The 22,511-nt window shown below is 39.1% G+C and overlaps 2 protein-coding genes across 17 annotated transcripts in view; both read right to left on the reverse strand.

Annotated features, from left to right (window-relative positions):
* Positions 1–6,907: 6,907 nt before the first annotated feature.
* fgfbp2.L (fibroblast growth factor binding protein 2 L homeolog) lies at positions 6,908–12,496 on the reverse strand. Its single transcript, XM_018228821.2, has 2 exons — positions 11,704–12,496; positions 6,908–7,338 (listed from the first exon to the last, which is right to left on the reverse strand). Exon 1 carries the CDS (start codon positions 12,279–12,281, stop codon positions 11,706–11,708), a length of 576 nt encoding a protein of 191 aa, XP_018084310.1. The 5' UTR covers positions 12,282–12,496; the 3' UTR covers positions 6,908–7,338; positions 11,704–11,705.
* A 3,611-nt stretch (positions 12,497–16,107) lies between these two features.
* proml-1 (prominin 1) overlaps positions 16,108–22,511 on the reverse strand; it is a 112,933-nt gene continuing 106,529 nt past the window's right edge. For 8 of the 16 annotated variants that reach the window (XR_005966574.1, XR_005966581.1, XR_005966583.1 and 5 more), the window contains 3 exons: positions 21,274–21,377; positions 20,075–20,111; positions 16,108–17,950 (listed from right to left, as the gene is read on the reverse strand). Coding sequence is in view for 8 of the 16 variants with exons in the window: in XM_041588080.1 (XP_041444014.1) it covers positions 20,093–20,111 (19 nt within the window). In the remaining 8 variants the exon portion in view is untranslated. The remainder of the gene's footprint in view (positions 17,951–20,074; positions 20,112–21,273; positions 21,378–22,511) is intronic. The other 8 variants (XM_041588080.1, XM_041588100.1, XM_041588094.1 and 5 more) reach the window with 1 other exon arrangement.

The raw sequence follows: 22,511 nt of genomic DNA on the forward strand, positions 1-22,511 counted from the left end.
TGTTCACCTTTGAGTTAACTTTTAGTATGATGTAGAGAGTGATATTCTGAGACAATTTGTGATTAGTTTGCATTTTGTATTATTTGTGGTTTTTGAGTTATTTAGTTTTTTATTCAGCAGCTCTCCAGTTTGCAATTTCAGCCATCTCATTGTTAGGGTCCATTCTATAACATACTAAAAGTTAACGTAAAGGTGAACTACCCCTTTAAAGGACAAGGAAAGTTTAACAAAAGAAGTAGGTAGAAATGTTGTACATTATGTTTTGTGCTTCTGTCCCAGCCCAGGGCAACCACAGCCCTTTAGCAGTAAAGATCTGTGTCTCCAAAGATGCCCCAGTAGCTCCCCGTCTTCTTTTCTGCTGATTCACTGCACATGCTCTGTGCTGCTGTCACTTACTGAGCTTAGGGACCCACTCACAATATACAGTACACATAGAATAGAAATGTCACAATATAAGGCTGATTAGTAATTAATACAGATAATTACTACATGGCAGCACAGAAACCAGTGCAATTAGCATCAGAATTTAATAATCAGCCCTGTAGCATCAGCTTATATTACAGACCACCCTCATTTTCTGCTGGATAATTAGTGACGAGCCCTAAGCTTAGCTTCTCAACAGCTGCTCAGAGCCCACTGAGCATGTGAGTGTCACAGACACTTTCCAAGATGGTGACCCCCTGTGACAAGTTTGAAGTCCTGGATCATTGCTGCTATTGACAAGCTGAAACTTTAGCCTCGTGCAATAAGTTCAGTATATGAAATATGTAATTTTTAGCCATATTCATTTAAAGGGTTTAGTTCTCCTTAATTAAACCCAATAGGCTGGTTTTGTTTCCAATAAGGATTAATTATATCTTAGTTGGGATCAAGTAGAAGCTACTGTTTTATTATCACAGAGAAAAAGTCATTTTTCAAAAATCATTTTTTAAATTAGGAATTTTTTGCTTAAAATGGATTCAGTTGAGATCAGGCTTTCCTGCCATTAGGAACTTTCTAGATAAAAGGTTTCTGGATAACACATTCCAGCACATCATATGTTTGAGTGGAGGTGCTGTACGTTTAGGCACCTGTGAAAGTTATTCAGATTTCACATTTACAAGTAAGGCCTATGACAAAGATGAAAGAGGTTTTGCTCTGGAGCTGGAGGTTATAGAGACCTGACTGCCCTTTTTTGCAGTAACCTGAACTCTTATATTCAGAAATGGGTTTAAATTCACAGGAAAAGCCTTTAGATCTCTGAATAGTTTCAGCTTCGAGGCATTCGAAAAGCAAGTTGAACGGAGTATATTTGGGGAGGCTGGAACTGGGAAATATCAGCATTTACCACTAGGGGGAGCTCTGTGTTTGAGGCATGAAGCAGAGGATCATTTTGTATAATTTTTGTGCATCTAAATGAATGAGAGTATGGGTTAGGCCACACTGGGTGTTTTGGAGAGATTTGGTCGCCTGGCGACTAATCGCCTCGTCTTTGCGGCGACCAATCACCCCAAAAGCCTTCCCTGACTCTGCGCCGGCTAAAACGAAAAAACACCCACAATCCTGTGGGTTTCAGTAGAGTGCAGCTAAAGCAAAAAGTTGAACCAGGTCAGATAAAGAGATAAAATGTTTAGACTGCACTGTTAAAGGACAAGTAAACCTTTAAAGGGCATGTAAAGGCAAAAAAATAAAATCCCATTTTTACGTTCTTTAATGAAAAAGAAACCTATCTCCAATATACTTTAATTAAAAAATGTGCACCGTTTTTATAAGAAACCTGACTGTATGCAGTGAAATTCTCCCTTCATTTACTGCTGTGGATAGGAATTGTCAGACGATCCCTAACTGCTGAGCAGGGAAACAATCATACTTATGAACAGCAGGGGGAACCCCCGCCTTACTTCCCAGCCATGCAGAACTCAAGCAGCTTTGTTTATGATGATCCCTAAGCAGCCCAGACCACACTGAGCATGTGCACAGTCTTAGTCTTGCAAAGATGTATGACAAAGTTACAAGATGGTGACCCCCTGTAGCCAACTTTGAAAGCATAAATTATTTGTTTGATTAGGCTTGTGGTGCAGTAAGGGAAAAAGATTTGAGGGGCACACACCTGGTTAATTACTTCGTTTGATTGGGTGCACCTCCCGTGGTGTCCTTCCACACCAGATTGCCAAAGCCAGAGAAGAGATGGGCAGCACTCCAGGATAGGATAAAAAAGCCTTTATTCACATACAGCAGGGCAGCATAGCAACGTTTCGAGCCTCGCACGGCTCTTTGTCAAGCTAGCATATCATTATACAAAGTCTCCTTTATATACACCAACATCATAGCACCCTCTAGGGGCTGCATCTAAGTATCAAAATTGTAGCACAATGTTTCACTTATCTGACAATACGTCAATTAGTAGTCCCATTTCAGTCAAAGACACACAATGTATCCTCAGATAAACTGTAGAAAAAGGAGAACATTAAAACCAGATTAAAAGAAATAATATAAATTATCTAAAAACAGGAGATAGATCATATTCCAGATTAAGTCCATTCGGTGCTAGGGTATCTAATTTCCTGATCCACCATGCCTCTTTATATAGCAATTTTTTGACCCTGTCACCTCCCCTTCTCAACTTCGGGACAGCATCCAAGATCTGAAATTTTAATTGTGATATCGTATGTCCCAATTCTATAAAGTGTTTGGCGACCGGCTGATCCACTCTTTTACATTTTATAGTTGATTTGTGTTCTCTAATCCTATCTCTGGCCATGCGTGAGGTTTGACCCACATAAGCTAAGCCACAAGGGCACTTTATCCTGGAGTGCTGCCCATCTCTTCTCTGGCTTGTGGTGCAGTAAGTTCATGTTTATATTTAGTATACAAAATACAGCATTTCTAGCCTTATTCTATTTCAGACTTTACATGCCCTTTAAAATAATTGAATGTAGAATTTATGAGAGTTCTATTCTAAGCACAGTATTTATTAAACATATAGAACATCAGAGCAGCCTCTTTCTTTCTCCTGACAACTTCCTTGACTACTTGCTGGTCAGACTGGTGGGAAAATGACCAGCAGGTGGCGCTGTTGTAACAAAAGTCATTCATATTAACAGCACATGTATCCCTAAATATCTTGGAATAAAAAGAAAATAAATAATGAATGTAAATTGCAAAAGTGCTTAGAATAGCCCCCTCATCAATTCTACATTCAATTATTTAAAAGGTTTACTTATCCTTTAAATTGACACATTTTTTTTTAAAATCAGCTTTAAGGCATGGCATCTAAAATTACTGAAATAATTATCCAGAACCCTGAAGGTCACAGGGATTCCGGATAATAGATCCCAGGGACAATTAAAGATTCCCAGGAAATAAGCACCAACCGAAAACATTAATATATTTACAGTAAATGATTGTTTCTGAATCACACTCATTCCTCTGAAGACTTATCTTGATGATACTGACTAGTGCCATTTCTTGTTTGTGTGTGTGTGGTGGGTGGGTGTGTGTGTGGTGTGTGTGTGTGTGGTGGGTGTGTGTGTGTGTGGTGGGTGTGTGTGTGTGTGGTGGGTGTGGTGGGTGGGTGGTGGGTGTGTGGTCTGTGTGTGGGTGGTGTGTGTGGGTGTGTGGTTGGTGTGTGTGTGGTGGGTGTGTGGTTGGTGTGTGTGGTGTGCCCACTGTCCTGTCATTGCAACACAACAAAGAACCTTTGGACTGCAAAAAGGCCCCTAATGTGCCTGTCAGTTAGACACACAATATGAGGTGCCTGTGCACACAGTCTGCAGTGGGTACTTACTTACAGCTGATACTTATTGTCGGCCTATAACATTTCTTGTTGGCCCAGCTCCTCAGTGATTCCTTTTCTTATTAGAGGGGTGGATGCAACATCATGTGTTCACCTTCACATGCTTTTCATTCTGGATACAAGGTACAAGGTACAATGGTAATATAAAACTGCCTTTATTCTTTTATGTATTGCATAGCAGTAACGTTTCGGACCTGAACTGGTCCTTTTTGAAGCTGACAAAGCTACTTATTGTCAGTCTATGTCTAGTGTTAAAGGAGACATATAGGATAAATAAAAAAAAAAGCTAATTTTGTAGGCAATTGTGTATAATATATGGTGCTGGTTTCACATTATGCTAAAAATAAATATTATCTTTAAAAATGTCCCTTTTATTGGCGCTCCCTATAGATGTTTTCTGGTCCCTGTTTCAAATGAGGGGTGGGCGTGTCCTAACAGTCTTTGCCAGAAGCACAGTAGGAGGGGGACAGCCAATCACAGCCCTGCAGTCACACAAGCAAAGACAAGCTTCAGTTCCCTATCAGGTCCTGCTAGCTGCTGATTGGTTCCTGTCCTACAGTGCAATTTGCCGAGTGCCGCCGGCTCCCCTGCACAGCTTGGGAAAGGAGGCAGCAGCAAGTGAAACAGATGGGCGGGACTAGTAGGGTTTTTGCAGAAATTTTCAAGTAACCAGAAACACAACTTTTTAAAGCAAATTGCTTCTATATCGCAAAGAGTTTAATGCATTTTTTTACATAATATGTCTTCTTTAAGGACAGGGCTAGCTTTGCTCCCAGTCTGGCATGAGGTGGAGAGCAGATCGTGTTTATGTGCCCCTGAGTCTACACTTATAGCGCGGCAGTTGTAAATGACCCCTAATGTATCACTTTGTAGAGTAATTAGTATTTGCCACCAAAATACCTGCAATTATATTGATTTAGCATCCAATTGTAGGTCTGTGCTTCTGCTGAGCTCCAGGCTGCAATTATATTGGACTAACTGCCAGGTTCCAGATATTGTCTTGGGTTAAAGGTAAAACCATTGCTATAATTAGACTCCTATATGTTAAATGCTGTATAGAACCTTTGAGCAGTGCCATATAACTGTGGGCATGTGCCATCCCAGGGCAGAGGGTCAATCTCTGTATTATTGTTATTGTCAAACTGCCAGCCATGACAACAGGCAATTACATTCACTAGAGCTGCAAGTTTCCTATTTATCAATGGAAATGACCGACAGTACTCAGTATTGTCATAGGACTGTAAGAAGCAGCGACTGCAATGCAATGTACATACAGTATGTGTGGCTAGAGAGCTAGCAGATAAAACTGTAGCCTTTAGGGCTTGCTTGAAAGACAAAAGTTAGGGGCAGAGAATTCACAGGCATTCCAAGCAGTTTGACATTTTGCCGATTTATCACATTTCCTGACAGTTGGGTCGTTAAGTGCTTTAACAAACTGTCATATTCATGAATGTTCAGTAGATACAGGTGTCAGTTCAAAGCACTGAACTCGATCTCCCCTGTCTGAATCCTTATTCCCCGCTGCACATTGCCTCCTAATACACACACACCTCTGTATATTCTCCTGACAGTCAGACAGGTGTTTCTGTTATGTGGTGTTAAACCTTGATGGCAGTGCTGAGCTCTAACATCACATTGTCAAACCCCTAACATTAACACAAGCTAATGATCTGATTAAAATCACGTCCCATATTGCTTTTGGATTATCAGTAGCTGGGAAGATGATTTGTGTGTCCCAATTACTTGTTATTTGTTACCCACTGTATTTTCATTACTGGCACAGGGGGGGGGGTTCAATTCATTCCTGAGCGGTGGAATTTCCTTAAATCCTAAAAGGGTTGTTCCCCTTTGATATAACATTTAGTACAACGTAGAGAGGGATATTCTGAGACAATTTGCAGTTGGTTTTAATGTTTTTATTATTTGTAGTTTCTGAGTGATTTAGCTTTTTATTCAGCAGCTCTCCAGTTTGAAATTGCAGCAGTCTGGTTGCTAGGGTCCAGATTACCCTAGCAACCATGCATTGATTTGAATAAGAGACAAGAATATGAATAGGAGAGGGACTGAATAGAAAGATAAGTAATAAAAAGTAGCAATAACAATTAAAATGTAGCCTTACAGAGTATTTGTTTTTTAGATGGGGTCAGTGACCCCCCATTTGAAAGATCGAATCATTCAGAAAAAAGAAGGCAAATAATGCAAAAACTATAAAAAAGCATGAACACATTAAAAAGTTTCTTAGAATTGGACAATCTATCTAAAACTTTTAATATGTTATAGAAAGGTTAATTCGGTTACTTTTCAATTGGTCTTTTTTTTTTTTTTTTAAATTATTTCCTTTTTTGTTCTGACCCTTTCTAGCTTTCAAATGGGGGTCACTGACCCCATCTAAAAAAACAAATGCTCCATAAGGCTACAAATGTATTGTTTTTACTACTTTTTATTACTCGTCTTTCTATTCAGGCCTCTCCTATTCATATTCCAGTCTATTGTTCATATCAATGCATGGTTGCTAGGGTAATTTGGACCCTAGCAACCAGATTGCTGAATTTGCAAACTGGAGAGCTGCTGAATAAAAAGCTAAATAATCTGAAAACCACAAATAATAAAAAATGAAAACCAATGGCAAATTGTCTCAGAATATCCCTCTCTACATCATACTAAAAGTTCATTCAAATGTGCACTTCCATGGGGTCCAGACATTAATGTGCAGTCATTCTGCTGATCATTTTCATCCACCAGAGGAGCAACTAAACGTTGAATAAACTCAAAACTTTACCAAACTCGAATGTTTGCTTATTTACAAAGAATTCAAAACTAAAAATCATGAAAAAAAAGTGAATGCATTGAATTCATCTTCTCGTGATTATTCAATGGGTCTACAAACTCTCAAAATTATTTTAAAAATTCCAAAAAACGCTTACATTTAGCCTAGGACAACTCTTACATGAGCTCAGAAGCGTTTAGAATATAGAGTTTTTGGGGCTTTAAACTAATTTGAAATTGTGGATTTTTGCTTAAAAAAACCCCAAAAACCTCAAATCGATGTAAAGATCCAAATTGGAACGTTGGGAGATTTGTTCCTGTGTCTTAAATGACACTGGTTGAAATAAACGAGAAAAACAAACGTCATTTTCCAGTAAAAAAGAAACGTTTATTAAGACGATATAAGAAACAAGTGTTCAGTAGTGTTTTATGACATTTATTATAAAACAAAACACAGAATTGATGAGGAGACTCTCTCTACTATAAATACGCATTTTGTTTAACATTTTGTGATATATATATAGGAAAAAGCACATTACTGTCCCTGTTTAGCAACTGGCAGTTGTGGAAAGATGACAGAGAGTTGAGGTTTAATATGTACAGCAGCTCACTGGAGAATGTGTAAAACAAATGTATAAAAGTCAGTCGTAGCTCAGGCTTTTGTGTAAGAACGGGCAGTACAAGTGGCCTTTAAAGCTCGGTCGTTTCAGGTAATGATTGGTGTTTACAAGGACAGTCTCACTGTGACATGAAAGAAGCTTGAGTTTGAGCGTTTCCAATGGGGACCTGGGCACCCCCTGTAAAAACAAAAATCAGCAATTTTATTCTCCAGACATGATATTTTCATTTTTTATATTTGTTCACATTTCACATTTGTCTGTTAATACAGGAGCAAAGGATGAAAAGTAAAGAAGAAAGAGAAAAAGAAAAGTCAGACGAGGGGGTGAGCAGTGTCAATGTTTACAGATCATTTTCTTACATTTCCAATAGACGTGATTGTTTCCCCTTTAAATTCTGGCCATTATCTATGAGATTGACTCATGACAGTTGGAGGACGGAGCATAGACAGGGTCAGAGTTTGCTTACGGGACACAGGTAAAAACCCTGCTGACCCAGACCCGCGGCCCATGGATTCTGCAAACGGGATGAGGAGAAATGTGATGCAGAGATGTTGGGGTGGATGTCGGGGGGCCCTTGAGGTTGCACCCCAGTCCAACTCTGTGCATAAAGGTTTTGATGTCTGACATTTTCTGGATATTTTTGCAATGATTTAGTTGTTGTTGGCAAATTGCTCTGGTCACAATTTCCTGCGCTACATTCAAAGACATTTTGCAACACTGTGGGGTTATTTAAGAAGAGAAGAAGTACATGAGAGCGGCGCATTCAGTAATTCAGCAGTAGTTCAGCAGTAGTTCAGCAAGCACTTCTTTGCCGAGTCTGGCTGCTCTCTGTACCATGTGCTGAATAAAACAAATCCAGAGTGAGGCGCAGAGTGAATTATCAAGGGCTCAGGCCTGTCCTTACCACCTCCATCCTCTCTTTGTGCCTCCTCTGACACTCCTTAAAGGGCATGTAAAGGCAAAAAAATAAAATCCCATTTTTACTTTCTTTAATGAAAAAGAAACCTATCTCCAATATACTTTAATTAAAAAATGTGTACCGTTTTTATAAGAAACCTGACTGTATGCAGTGAAATTCTCCCTTCATTTACTGCTGTGGATAGGAATTGTCAGACGATCCCTAACTGCTGAGCAGGGAAACAATCATGAACAGCAGGGGGAGCCCCCGCCTTACTTCCCAGCCATGCAGAACTCAAGCAGCTTTGTTTATGACGATCCCTAAGCAGCCCAGACCACACTGAGCATGTGCACAGTCTTAGTCTTGCAAAGATGTTTAACAAAGTTACAAGATGGTGACCCCCTGTAGCCAACTTTGAAAGCATAAATTATTTGTTTGATTAGGCTTGTGGTGCAGTAAGTTCATGTTTATATTTAGTATACAAAATACAGCATTTCTAGCCTTATTCTATTTTAGACTTTACATGCCCTTTAAAGGAGAAGGAAAGGCTTTGTGCACTTGGGGGTACCAAATGTTAGGCACCCCCAAGTGAATGTATTTACTTACCTGAAACCCTGGGCCGGTGCTCCTATCAGCAGAAAACTGCGCTGGCCCCGGGTTATACCAGTGAGCACCACAGAGAGATCCTCTTCCGGTTTCTTCTTTTTCTAAATTTCCCGGAGCAGACGCATGCGCAGTAGAATGAAATAGGCGACTTTTAAGTTAAAGTTCTGCTTTTTGTTCTATTGTGCAAGAAGACAGAAGAGGATCGCTCCGTGGTGCTCAATGGTATAACCCGGGGCCGGTGCAGTTTTCTGCTGATAGGAGCACAGGCCCGGGGTAAGTAAATACAATCAATTGGGGGTGTCTAACATTTGGCACCCCCAAGTGTGAAACAACTTTCCTTCTCCTTTAACTTATGCACCTGAATGATGAGCAAGTTGGGGTTTTTATTGAGTAGGGAGCAGAATAGGCTCTCCCATCCTCATGAATATAATGCTGCCCCACACAGACATCAGGGTACCCGCAGGTCTCTAATCCATACCTCCCAACTGTCCCATTCCCTACAGGACCGCTCAGCCCACAGTCCCAGTTTTTATTAAAAAGTCCCACGTTTCTCTTTGACGCCAGGAAAAAGATACAGGGTTTCTGAAACGTAATTAAAATAAGAGACTTTTTGGCGCCCAACAGCTGCACTTAGATATATTTGTAACAATTTAAGATAAGCACGTCTCTTGGGAGACTTATAAATCAAAGGGAAATTCAACTTCATTAGCAAAACTGTTATAACACATAAAACATGGCCCTAAATTTGTTTAGACCTTCATAACCTGCCAAAATGTGTAAAATAGTCTCTTCCAGCTCTTCCCTTGGTAAAAACAACCTGCCTTCCCAGCTACAGAATGTGTCAGAAGTCTCTCCAGCTTGTTCATTGTGTTGTATGCTGAAACAAGGCACATTTATCAATATTTATCAATAGTTCTTCACCTGTGACAGTATCTAATAGACCCTCTCCAAATGCTTTTATACCAAAGTCAATGTTGAGTTTATTAGTTGTACCTACTCTTGTGCCACCTGTACTGTACATGGAGACGGCTAGAGATGGGGGCAAATATACTTTCTTACTATCATCTGAAAAAACCTGTGTTACATTTGTATTGCTATTGGCCACCGCCCCTCCCCAACTACAACTGAGATCCTTTGACAATAGTAATAAACAATAATTCAAACTTTAATAACTGGTATTAATAACTAACCCTTGTTCACAGGACCCTATTCCCTGATTTTACTCGGGTGTTACTCCAGGGCCCTCTTTTCACTTCCAGATTTGGGGCACATCTATCCTTATCCATGTGGGGAGTGGCTACCCTATATGTTACACACAATCACATGACATCCCTGCACCACTGGGATTCCTAGCGCACACACAAAATCTGCCCACCACTGAATGAGACTGCATCACATTTCATCCACGTTGATGGACACCAACCCAATATACAATGTCAGAAACTCAACAGGCATCCGAAACCATAAGGCTAAACCCCTGCTTCTCAAAATGCCCTGATTGTCGGTATCTTACTTGATTTCCTAGCAAGTCTTATTGATCTCACAAGCACATCAGGCATGGACTTCTCTAAATGGGGGAAATTTACTAAAGGGCAAAGTGACTAACGCTGGCGAAAATTCACCAGCGTGACATCATTTTGGTACTTTCCCGATTTACTAACGGTCACTGGTGTAACTTCGCTAGCGGATTTTACTGAACGTTACCTCTTGCGCCAGACTTGCCTTCACCACCTAAGACCAGGAGAAGTGCAATAGAGTAGATAGGAGTTACTCAAAAAATAGTTGTTCTAAGTCCCAAAAAACTCTGCCGACTTTTCCTTTTTCAGGGTGATAGGCTGCAAAAGATTGTACATTTTTTCTGGGGTACCCGGCTTCCCCCCTAGATTCCCTAACATATGGCACATAAACTATACACTGGGCTCATGTGTAGGGCAATATAACAACTCTATTTTATTAAGGTTTCCCTGGGCTTGTGTAATGTAATGTATTTGCTGCAACATATACGTCCATCCCACCGAATGCAAAATAGCCAATGCTAGCGCAACTTCGATTTGGTTGCCGAATCAACGCTACCACAACTTCGCCAGCGTTTGGCACCCTGGACGCAACTTTGAATTTTAGTGAATTAGCGTTGTCCTGGCGAATCTATGCCTGGCGAAATGTTGTGCTGTGAGTGAAGCTGTCGCTGGCAAATTTTGGGAGGTTAGTGAATTTGCCCCATAATATAGATTTTCAGAACTGGATTTTAGCAAATAAAAGGGCAGATTCAGTGAGAAAAAGTTATCTCATGGTTTATCATGTAAAAACTCATGGACAAGATTCAATTCGAAGAGAAAAAACCTTTTCTCGTAAATCAGTTTTTTTTCCATGTTCCATTCCATGTCTAATTGGACATAAAATAACACGTCTACAAGACTGACAGCGCAGTGACACAATTATCTACTCTGGGGATTTGTTTGATCTGCTGCTGGTCTTGAATTACAACCTCCTGGATTTACATGAGCTGGTGACTCACCATCTAGAGATCCCTCAACGACACAATGTTTAGCTCTAGAGAAGGAGAGCCCATACTTTACTAATGTGAGGTCTACATTTAGTGATGTTGTCCCATGATCTACATCCATAAAACATTGTTAGCATTCTGTTCCATGGTAAATATTACTTAAATATTGATTTATGAGAGAATGGACATTGCTATATTTAACAAACAACTATTTCTTATGTAATCGTAACATAATAAATATCTAAATGAAAAGCATGAAACAGGAGGATGATTTAGACAAGCCGTTTGTTGACAGTGTCTTGAGATCTACTGATCACCAGCTAAAGGTCTACTGGTAAATCCCATCTACCCTTTGGGCACCCCTGCTCCAGAGGAAGACATTGAAGATGAGGTGCCTAATGAACCTCTCCAGTGACCATGCAGTGAGTGTTGGAAGAATAAAAACCACCACCAAGTCCTATTCCCTCCATCCCAGCCTGACTGCAACCGAGAAAACTGTGCCGTTAATAAAATGAGACAGTTGATATTACGTTACCTTTAGCTGATAAATATCTCTACCATGTAGGAGCAGAATTTTTGGAAGTACCACCAGCAGCGTTCCTTTGCAATCTTCATTGCTTTGGGGTTCTCTGGTTCTTCTACCAGTTTCTTAGGTGCAGCAGGTTTCTTGGTCACTGGAGGCTTTTTTGTTGTTGTCTTCTGAGTTGCCGGTGCCTTGGCTTCAGGTTTCGATGTATCAGATTGTGGGCTTCCATTAACTTGTCGGAGCTGAGACTGAGAAGGGGCTTTGGGGCACAGGCTGTGCCTAATGACCTGTGCATCGCATGGATTGGTTACTTTTGATAGATCCTCGCTTAGCTTTTTCCAGAATCCCTTTTTATCTCTGTTGTAGGCGCGACAGTAAGATGGTTTCCCTGCAAATTCACATGAGTATGACTTGCCTTGGTTTTTGCATTCGATTTTTAACCGGATTTCACCTTGGCCGTTGGGGCTCATGACACAAGCATCCTTGCCTTTGCTCTGGAATGGTAGCCTTTCTTCATTCTCGGGGTTCTGTGCCAGGGTTCCGACGCAGAACAAGGCCACGGCTGAAAGGAGGAAACTCAGCTTCATGTTTAGATTCAGATGCTGGAAGTGGAAAGAGAAGTCATAAAAGACAACTCACTGAGCTGACGAGCAATAACGTTTCTCTTAGGTGCTGAAAAGGTTTTAGTGGAAAAACAAATCTCGTCCCAAACAAGAATGTGCCTGTAATTTATAGCTCAAAGCAGTGCCTAATGGCCCAATGTGATCTCATAGTTTGTGACAAGACACATCTTGTTCAATTCTGCAGGATAACTTCAGGAATATATATAACTTGGTAACTGTACTATTTTCCATACAGAATACGTTTCAGGTGACTCCCAGCTGCGTTTGTGAGCGATCAGGCGAGTCTGTCCCTGCTCCTGTCTGTCTGTATCTGTCTGTATGGATAGGCTCACTCTTGCTCCTTCTCTTTAGAATACACAACTGAACTCTCAAATTAAGAAACATGTGAAGGTGAAATTCCCATAGAGAAAATGTTTTCTAGTCTGCTTGTACTATTAGTATTATAAGTATTAAGTGCTATAAGTATTCTTCACTTGTATACGGGCAATATAATTGCAGCATTTCTTCCCATTGATCCCGGCCCAATGGAATTTACAATGTAGTTTCTCTGTCACAGACATACAAAGGTCAAGTTCATCCACATCAAATTAACCTACAATTATGTGATTGGAGCGTGGGAAAAATGGAGCTCTATGGGGATACCCACTGTGATACAGGGCAGCATACAAACTCCACAGCCCTTACACCAGGCATGAACCAAATCTGAAACCAATTTATATGCAAACAAATGCAAACTTTCTGGTTTGATCAAAGTTTTTAAGGTGGATTCAGTAATCAGCAGAATCCTAAGATTTCTATTGTCTCATCCCTACCTTATTCTCTTTAGAGTGGGAACATTTCCTTCCTGACTCCTAAAGAACAATGGATCAGTCCTTGGATCAGCAAGTTAATTTTAGCAACCTCAACCCTGGGTTCCTCAATTCAATCAATGATAAATCTACCCCTATGTGGAAGGTAATACAGGCAAGAGGCCTATTATTCGGGACCTGGGGTTTTCCGGATAATGGGTCTTTTCATTATTTGGATCTCCATACCTTACATCTGCTAAAAAAAATAATTTTAACATTAAATATACTCAATAGGTTGGATTTGCCTCCAGTAAAGATTAATTATATCTTAGTTTGGATCAAAGTACACGTATGGGATCCATTATCCGGAAACTCATTATCCAGAAAGCTACAAATTACGGAAATACCATAGACTCCTTTATAATCAAATAATCCACATTTTTTAAAATGATTCCCCTTTTTCTCTGTAATAATAAAACAGTAGCTTGTACTTGATCCCAACTAAAATATAATTAATCCTTATTGGAAGCAAAATCAGCCTATTGGGTTTATTTAATGTTTACATGATTTTCTAGTAGACGTAAGGTATGAAGATCCAAATTGGAGAATGATTGGTTATCTGGAAAACCCAGGTCCTGAGCATTCTGGATAACAAGTCCCATACCTATATAAGATACTGTTTTATTATTACTGAGAAAAAGAAAATTGCTTAACAAAATTGAATTATTTGTCTGTAATGGAGTCTATGGGAGATGGACATCCGGTAGTTTCAAGCTTTTTGGATAACGGCTTTTCCAGATAACGGGTACCATACTTGTATTCCCTTAATCATTTTATTGATTATTTATTCAATCACAGTTATTGAGTTTGGTGGTCAATGGAAACTGTTTGTAAGAAGGTACAATTATATAATGTTTCTTGAGCAAAGCAACTAAAGGCTCGGAACAGAGAATGGATTGAGTTCCATGAGTGTCAGGCCTGTTGCAGCCCCTGGCTGTTCCCTGGGAGTTCCGAGGGACTGAGAAATCTGCAAACAGGGATTAGGAGCTAAAAGATGAGTCAAAGTGTGGATTATAAATGGGGGAAGGTATTTTGCAGATTTGCTTTGAAGAAAGGTGCCTATTTTATAAGCTTCTTAAAATTGCCTTCCAGCAAATGTAATAATTTCACATTTTTATAATCATCATAAAGACAAACCAACTCATAGCAAAGACAATTCAAATTCTTTCCCCTTACTAAGCTCTTGACAGACATGTGCAGTGAGTTCTAATGGGGTGTATTTTGATGATGGGAGGTGAGCTGGAGGCATTCACGTTTGGCATCCCTGGTATGAATATGTGGGAAATACCTGTTTTACTTCCAAGAAATACAGAGGTGTTACCTGCGATTATCTTTTCTTGTAACCTTCTTCTATTGTCTTGTAACTCGTAGCAACCAGTCACCGCTTGGCTTTTTTACAATAAAATAAATAAAAGTCATTTATTGACATTTCTGCAAGGACAGAGATGCAGGATCACTTACCTTTTGCAATGTTACCAGCAGAATAGGACGTCGGGTTTTCTATCCTCCGCCATTCACAGCATTCGTTTATTAAAGGGACAACAAGAAGGTACCAAGTTGTTTTATTTATTGGGCCGAATGATGCACTTCAAGTGACAATAAAAATAGAACATTTTCTTAAAGCTACGAGTCCAAATGTTTATATACAAGTTATTCCTGCGGAGCTAAGCTGTGACCCCTGCCAGACAGAAGCAATCGCATCCATGGGGAGATATTTAGTAATCAGTACAGTGCAGCTATTCACAGCACAAACAAATAATAACATATATAAGCAGAAACATGGGGGATATTTGCTGGTACTGTTTTGGAAGGGTACAAACCTTTTTCTATCTGTTAATGAAGTGGCTCTTGGGATAAGCAGAGGAATGCTAATCACTAGGGACACAATCTAATGGGGAGCAGGACCAGTAGAACTAGCAGAATATACGTTTTCTTTCCTGAGCTGACAAGGATGCTGGTTATTAGTAGGGATGCACCGAATCCAGGATTCTGCCTCTTTCAGCAGGATTCTGATTCGACGGAATCCTTCTGCCCAGCCGAACTGAATCCTAATTTGCATATGCAAATTAGGGGCTGGGAGGGAAATGACATGACTTTTGTCACGAAACCCCTAATTTGCATTTACAAATTAGGATTCGGTTCAGTATTTGGCTAGATCTTTCACAAAGAATTCGGGGGTTCGGCCGAATCCAAAATAGTGGATTCAGGGCATCCCTAGTTATTTGGTTATTTGAGCTTTATAACTGTGTTGGGTTGGTATGTCAAGTACCTTGTATCCCATGTAGCTAAGGCCAGTGCTGATTAACAGACACAGCACATAATACTTCAATTACTTTGTTCAAGAAAGGCTAGTTCATTGGGGCAGCCTATATAATAGGAATTACACCGTAAATTAAATCTAATAACTTGTAACCAGGGCCAGTGTTTCTTTTCTAATCTTTCAATGGAAGTGCTTCTATTATACATGTAAGGGTTACAGGGGCATAAATATAGAGGAAGCAGACCCTGCGGCTGCAGGAGGTCCCAGGAGGTATAGGGGGTCCCATGAGGCTCTAATTAATGAGAAATTTCAATATATTTTGGTAAAACAGGACAAGCTCTGGATATGTTGGGGGCCCTAAAATTAATTTGCTGTGGTGCCCAGCACAATCTAGTTACGCCACTGCAGGGTTCCCCTGCGTAGGTTTAGGATTGTGCATTCTCATTATAGTAAAATAAGAAATGTTTTCTATACTTCGCAGGCAGAAGCCCAAACTGACCACAGGATCCCTGGAAAGAAAAGTAAGAACAGGGCACAGTGATTCCTTGTAAAGATCCCCAGCTGTGTGTTTCTGAAAAGGAGCACTGGCACTGCGAAAACTTTGAATTCACTGTACTGGTGCCTAATATATTAGCAGCCTCCCGAATAAGGAGTCATTCAGAGATTTTATACTGCATCAGAGTATATTCATCAGGCTTGGCTTTAATGGAGCAAGTCATGTTGGATACACGGTGCTGACATATTGCCATCTTTATCTGAGATATACAGGAAAGAAATGTCCTCGGCATGGAGTAGGACGGAACTTCACGCCTGCTGAAAGGGATATAAATGATGGTTCTGACAGCACACATGGCATATATTCACTTTAAGGGGTATATAGCACCTTGCATGACTAATTTACAGTCTGTACATTAACAAGAGTATCTATCTGAAAATCATCTGCGGGGCAAGAGCAATTCTCTTCTAGTTGCAGGATTGTAACATGGTTGACAAAGAGACTTACTGGTCATACATGGGAATGGTCACTAGCAGGTTGGGAGATATTTGCAGTGATCCACAACCCCTAGCATACCAGTGAGGTTGTAGTTCAATGACATCTGTAGTTGAACAATAAAGGGTATCAACTTTCTACGGTCATGGATTCCAAATGTGGGAATACAAAAACGTAGCCACTTCTTTTTTTCCTGAAGTTCATCTGGAGTGTTAATCAGAGGTGTAACTTCAGGGCCCCCCATATAAATATTCCTGGGACCTGCAAATCACAGGTGACCTCACCTGCCCTTACTGCACCTCCTGTAGTCTCAGGGTCTTGTACCCCCTATAATTAGAGAACTATTTCTAATATACCGGACGAATAACAATCACATAGAAGGAGGCAAAACACTTCCAACTCTGTGGTTTTTAACTCCCATTAAAGTGACATATTTGGAAAATACATATCTCACAGTATTTGTATTATGTTTTTTTTTTTTTTTTGCAATAAAAAAGAAGTGAGATTTATAGTACAAATGGAAATCACAGAAGCAAGTATGTGCAGAAACGATTTCCCAAACAACCGGTAATATTAACAGAATTAACTTTTCATTGTTAAATAATAAATTGAACGTGGAATAACAGAGGTGTGAACTGACGATATTAATGAACGATAATTAGAAAATGCACCTGCAGCTGCTTTAACACGCAAAAGCTTACAGCCCCTGTTGTATGTGTTGAAAATGCATAAAATGTTCAGATATTAATTCAAAACCATTGGCTGTTGGGATAAGATGAATTTTAAAGTTGGGATGCAGCACATCCACTATTTAGGATTTGGCCGAATCCTTCAGGAAAGATTCAGACGAATACCGAACCAAATCATAATTTGCATTTGCAAATTAGGGACGGGAAGGGAAAAAGTGGAAAAAACATTTGTTTGACAAAAAATTATATGATTTCCCTTCCCAATCTGCATATGCAAATTAGGCTTCAGTATGGTCTGGTACGAAGATTCGGCCAAATTTAAATCCTGCTGAAAAAGGCAGAATTCTGGCCTAATCCCGAACCGGATCCTGGATTTAGTGCATCCCTATTCTAAAGACAATTTTAGGCTTCCTTACTAACAATGGTCACATTTGCTGCAGGGCGGCGGCCCATAATCAGAGATTTGCTTGCAACTTACCGACCATAGCTAACTTCTGATTGGTTACTATAGCTGACTGCAATTGTGCAACTATGAACATTGTGCCCCAGAGCCTTTTACAGATATACAGAAAACAGCATTCCTAATTCAGCAGTGAATATAGTACAAAAATACCTGATACAAAAACTAGTAGTGGTGTAAACATTTGGTATTAACCCATCAAACCCCACTGTTGTGTGTTTATGTTTGGCAGATTATTTTCTGAAAGTCATTTCTCCATATTGCCCCCTTCTGCCGGTCAGGGCAATTGTTCAAGATGGATGTGAATTCACCAAATTATCCACTAGGTTCCATCGGATAAAGTGATGCAGGCTGCAATTGTGTCTTCTCTCTTTAATCCCTGCACCTGAAAAGAAAAGGAAAGAATGTGCCTCATTTATTCTGTGGCTCCAAGTCTTCCAATGGAACATTTTAATATTAATCATATGACAATATGAATGTTATCCTGTAGTTTAACACATATTTATCTATGTATTATCATCTCAGAGCAGATTTCACTCGCCTGACAACTGGGCAAAGTATCAAAACATATAAAAAGCGAGTGTCTGGCCGCACTTCAAAAGAGACAAATTAGCATCTGTTATTGTGCTTTCCAAAGTAGCTAATGCTGAAAGCCTTGGTGATTGTTGGGGGCTTTAGAGTCTGAAATGCTCTCTAGTGCATGTTTTGGTTTAAAAAGGGCAAGTGCTGGCGCCATCAAATTCACCCTTTGTGCCATAAGACTAAGGGGAAATGATCAACAGACTTCAGATTGAAGCAAATGTTTTCCCATTAGTTTCTATTGTACCTGGATGGTTAAAAGGAGAACTAAAGCCTAAACTAAAGAAACAGTCTAGAAATGTTGTATATTATGTTTTGGGCTTCTGTACCAGCCCAAGGCAACCACAGTAAAGATCATTGTCTCCAAAGATGCCCCAGTAGCTCCCCATCTTCTTTTCTGCTGATTCACTGCACATGCTCTGTGCTGCTGTCACTTATTGATCTTAGGGACCCACTCACAATATACAGTACACATAGAATAGAAATGTCACAATATAAGGCTGATTAGTAATTAATATAGATAATTACTACATGGCAGCACAGAAACCAGTGCAATTAGCATCAGAATTTAATAATCAGCCCTGTAGCATCAGCTTATATTACAGACCAACCTCATTTTCTGCTGGATAATTAGTGACGAGCCCTAAGCTCAGTTTCTCAACAGCTGCTCAGAGCCCACTGAGCATGTGAGTGTCACAGACACTTTCCAAGATGGTGACCCCCTGTGACAAGTCTGAAGTCCTGGATCATTGCTGCTATTGACACTACTGTGTTTCTGGCAGGGACTGTTAGGACAAGCCCACCCCACATTTGAAACACGACAGGGACTGTGGCAAATCTATAAGGAACTACAATAAAGGGGCCTTTTAAAAAGAAAATATAAATTTTTAGCTAAAATTTAAACCAGCACCATACATTATACATTATTGCCTACAAAATTAGGGGGGGGGGTTCATTTACCCTATATGTCTCCTTTAATATTAAATTAATTTCATTAACGTTTGATGACAGAAGCAAGAAGGACTGGGATAGGTTCCTACCCTTGGGCTGGAGGCTCTGCATGAGGGGCTGGGATATATATATATTTCTTATCTCCCCTCTCTTATACAGACTCAGTATCTATGTTAGAAATATTCCTTTACACTATACAAAGGAAAATCAGAAGCATTTAGGAAATATGAAGACCACCAGAGTATATGGATCACAAGGGGGCAGATTTACTAAGCTTGAGTGAATAATTCGAATGGAAAAAAATTAGAATTTCGAAGTATTTTGTTGGTCAAATTTGATTGAATTTGATCGAATCGAATGATTCGAAGTAAAGATCGTTCAACTATTCAACCATTCGATAATCGAAGTACTGTCTCTTTAAAAAATACTTCGACTTCATACTTCGCCACTTTAAACCTACCGAGGCGCAATGTTAGCCTATGGGGACCTTCCCCAGCACTTTTCTAAGATTTTTTGGGCCGAATAAAAAGCCCTTCGATCGATCGCTTAAAATCATTTGAATCGTTCGATTCAAAGGATTTTATCGTTCGATTGTTCGATCTAACGTTTTGCGCTAAAATCCTTCGAATTCGAAGGATTTTACTTCAAAGGTTGAATTCAAGGGTTTTTTAACCCTCGAAATTCGACCCTTGATAAATCTGCCCCAAGCTGTGAGAATAGGTCAGTCCTTTTTATCTGACTAAATGGACTGCCAAGTACCTGGGTTTAACTCATAATACATAATAGTTATTCTATTTGTATCCTAAACTATGTAAGTGCAATGTATGAACCCCTCTTTAAATGGAACTTAAGAAAAGTTGAAATATAAAAGGTAAAATAGCATTTGCTATTCCATATAAAATAAGAAGCAGACATATTATAAACCCACAATTACAGATACACACTTCACATTTAGCTCTTTGTACAAGACAGCACTTACCAGTATTTCCAGGGTCTTCTACCACTGTTCAGTTGCACTAAAGAACAATAAGAAACACAAAAAATAAAAAAGTTAGTGATTAGTGTTTTGAGGGGAAAAACAAAAGAAAAGTAAAATGAGGATGAACAATGAAGTGTGCCATTTATACTTGATAAGATAACAGTCGTGTTATTCTTAATTGTGAGTTAAATCGAAGTAGAAAAAAGTTTTTAAAATGACGCCAAGCTGAATTTTGACAAAGAGGCCTCCCAATGTTTTTTTGCAATTACAATTCAGTGAATTTTAGGATTAGACATTAAAAAAATGTTGTTCCTTTGCTGATTCTGTAATTGTTAAATTTTTGTCTGTTAAATTTTTGGATGCCCGTTTATTTTCACTCATTGTCATTGCTGTTTAGTAGTGATTGATTATTTATTCGATTATTTATATCTATGGATTATTATAACACAGATGACTGTTAAAAGTTAGTAAAAATAAAGATACTGCGTAGGCCAGTTAAAGGACATGTAAAGCCTACATTTTAATATCATTTTTAAAAGTTGGGCATATCTTCCCCACCCAAGCCACATCGGTTGTACTGCATATACCTCCTCTATTTGCCAGCGCCATCACATTTTCCTAAAACAAATATCTTTCACGTGGCAGCCATTTTCCCTCTGACACATCATCAGTAACATTGACATGTGCAAACAGGACATGTATGCTGTAAAGTTCATGCAATGCAGAATGCAGCTTTACACAGACACAGCATACTTTGATAAAAAGCTCTGCTAGGGTTGAGCACTGTAATGGTTAAGATGAGCTCAGGAGAGGTGGTTAGGAGAAAAAAATAGGATCAGACAGCTAGAGTTTCTATGGGAACCAGCAATGCTGTCTCTCCATTGGCTGTTAGACTGGAGGGTGTGTTTAGTAATCTGAGCTGAGAAGAACTGAGCATGCTTGTTAGCCAACAGCCAAAGTAAATTCCTGAGGGAAGGGGCAGAGTGGGTTAGAGGAGGAGAAGGAATTCTAAGATATTAAGGGGCTGATGCAGCCTTACTGTTAACCCTTTAACAACCAGAGTGGCAAGTATCTAAAAATTTCAAAGAGGCTGTTCACTGATTACATTTTTGTAAGGGAGGGGTTTTACATGTCCTTTAAAATGATGAATAAAAGAAATAGTGGACAGAGGATAAGAGGCAGTGAAAAGGAAGTAATACCTTCACACTCTCAAACCACTGGATACAGTAATTGTCATCAATCATCCTGTCTTGGTGGGGCAGAGGCTCGAGGGAACCTATTCACTGTGTCATATGAAGACATGCTAATCATGTGGGAAAATCCAAAACAATATTAATTAAACTAGCAGAATGGAAACAGTTCATATAAACTATGATTCCAGTTTGGTTGTGTGTTCTGCAAACATAGGAGTGAGAAAGTGCAGCTGCCATTGTTTGGTTAGTCTTAAATGACTAATGGTGTCAACATGATAGAGCATTTTTATTAAATTAAAAAAAATTGTTATCGTTTTGATTGTTAGGAACTTTTATTTGAAAGATGTTTTAACACCTTAAACTTCTGAATTGGATGTGTATTTAATGCTAAGCAACTTTTTAATGTACACTGATTAAAAATGTTCAATGGTCTTAAAAATTTTTGTTAATGTAAATGAAAACAGTATTTGTTCTGCCCCATTTTGTCCCCCTGGTTCTGACTCTTGAAACAATGTAGCAGAAGTCTCTTTTCCTCTGGGTTTGTAATTATGCCACAAATGTCAGAAAACTCAGTGCAGAACATTTAAACTTTTAGACAAATTCCAATTTCAAAAGCAATTACTTTTTACAAATGTTATTATTAAAACGTTTCTTAAAAAGTAAATTTTCTTTAAATATGCAAAAAAAAAAAAAAGAATTGGGTGGATATTTCCCTGCTGTTCCTTGTGTCAGCATTGCTTTTTTTTTTTTTTTTTTTATATAATTAGAGGAAATTTAAAAATCTGATATTCTAACTGAAGGCTAAAGTACCGTGGCTAGAAAGACAGAGATGACTGTATTTTGAAAATAAAGAAAGTTTCATTATTGTTCTACATTTTAACTATAACATATCTGAACTCTAAATTTGAATTAGAGTTTAGAGATTTCGGTATAAAACAAAAATCAAAGTTTTTCAATGTTATCTGCAACAACTATTTTCAAGATATCAACAAATCAGGCATGAGCATTAAAGTGGGCACCATTGCTTTAAAATGGCAACCAAATAGAAAGTTAAAATCTATGCATAATTCAAAACTTTCAAATCTGGGAAGATCCTGCAGGATGTGGACAAATTTTCAAGGATATACAGGTATGGGATCCGTTATCCAGAAAGCTCCTAATTACAGGAAGGCCATCTCCCATAAACTCGGTTTCAACCAGATAACAATAAGTATTATCTTTTTCTTTGTAGTGATAAAACAGTA

This window comes from Xenopus laevis, chromosome 1L, assembly GCF_017654675.1.
Source record: "Xenopus laevis strain J_2021 chromosome 1L, Xenopus_laevis_v10.1, whole genome shotgun sequence".
NCBI classification, from domain to species: domain Eukaryota; kingdom Metazoa; phylum Chordata; class Amphibia; order Anura; family Pipidae; genus Xenopus; species Xenopus laevis.

Excerpts from the sequence above, each read along its gene's own strand:
- fgfbp2.L (XM_018228821.2), bottom strand. The coding sequence starts at position 12,281 with ATGAAGCTGAGTTTCCTCCTTTCAGCCGTGGCCTTGTTCTGCGTCGGA.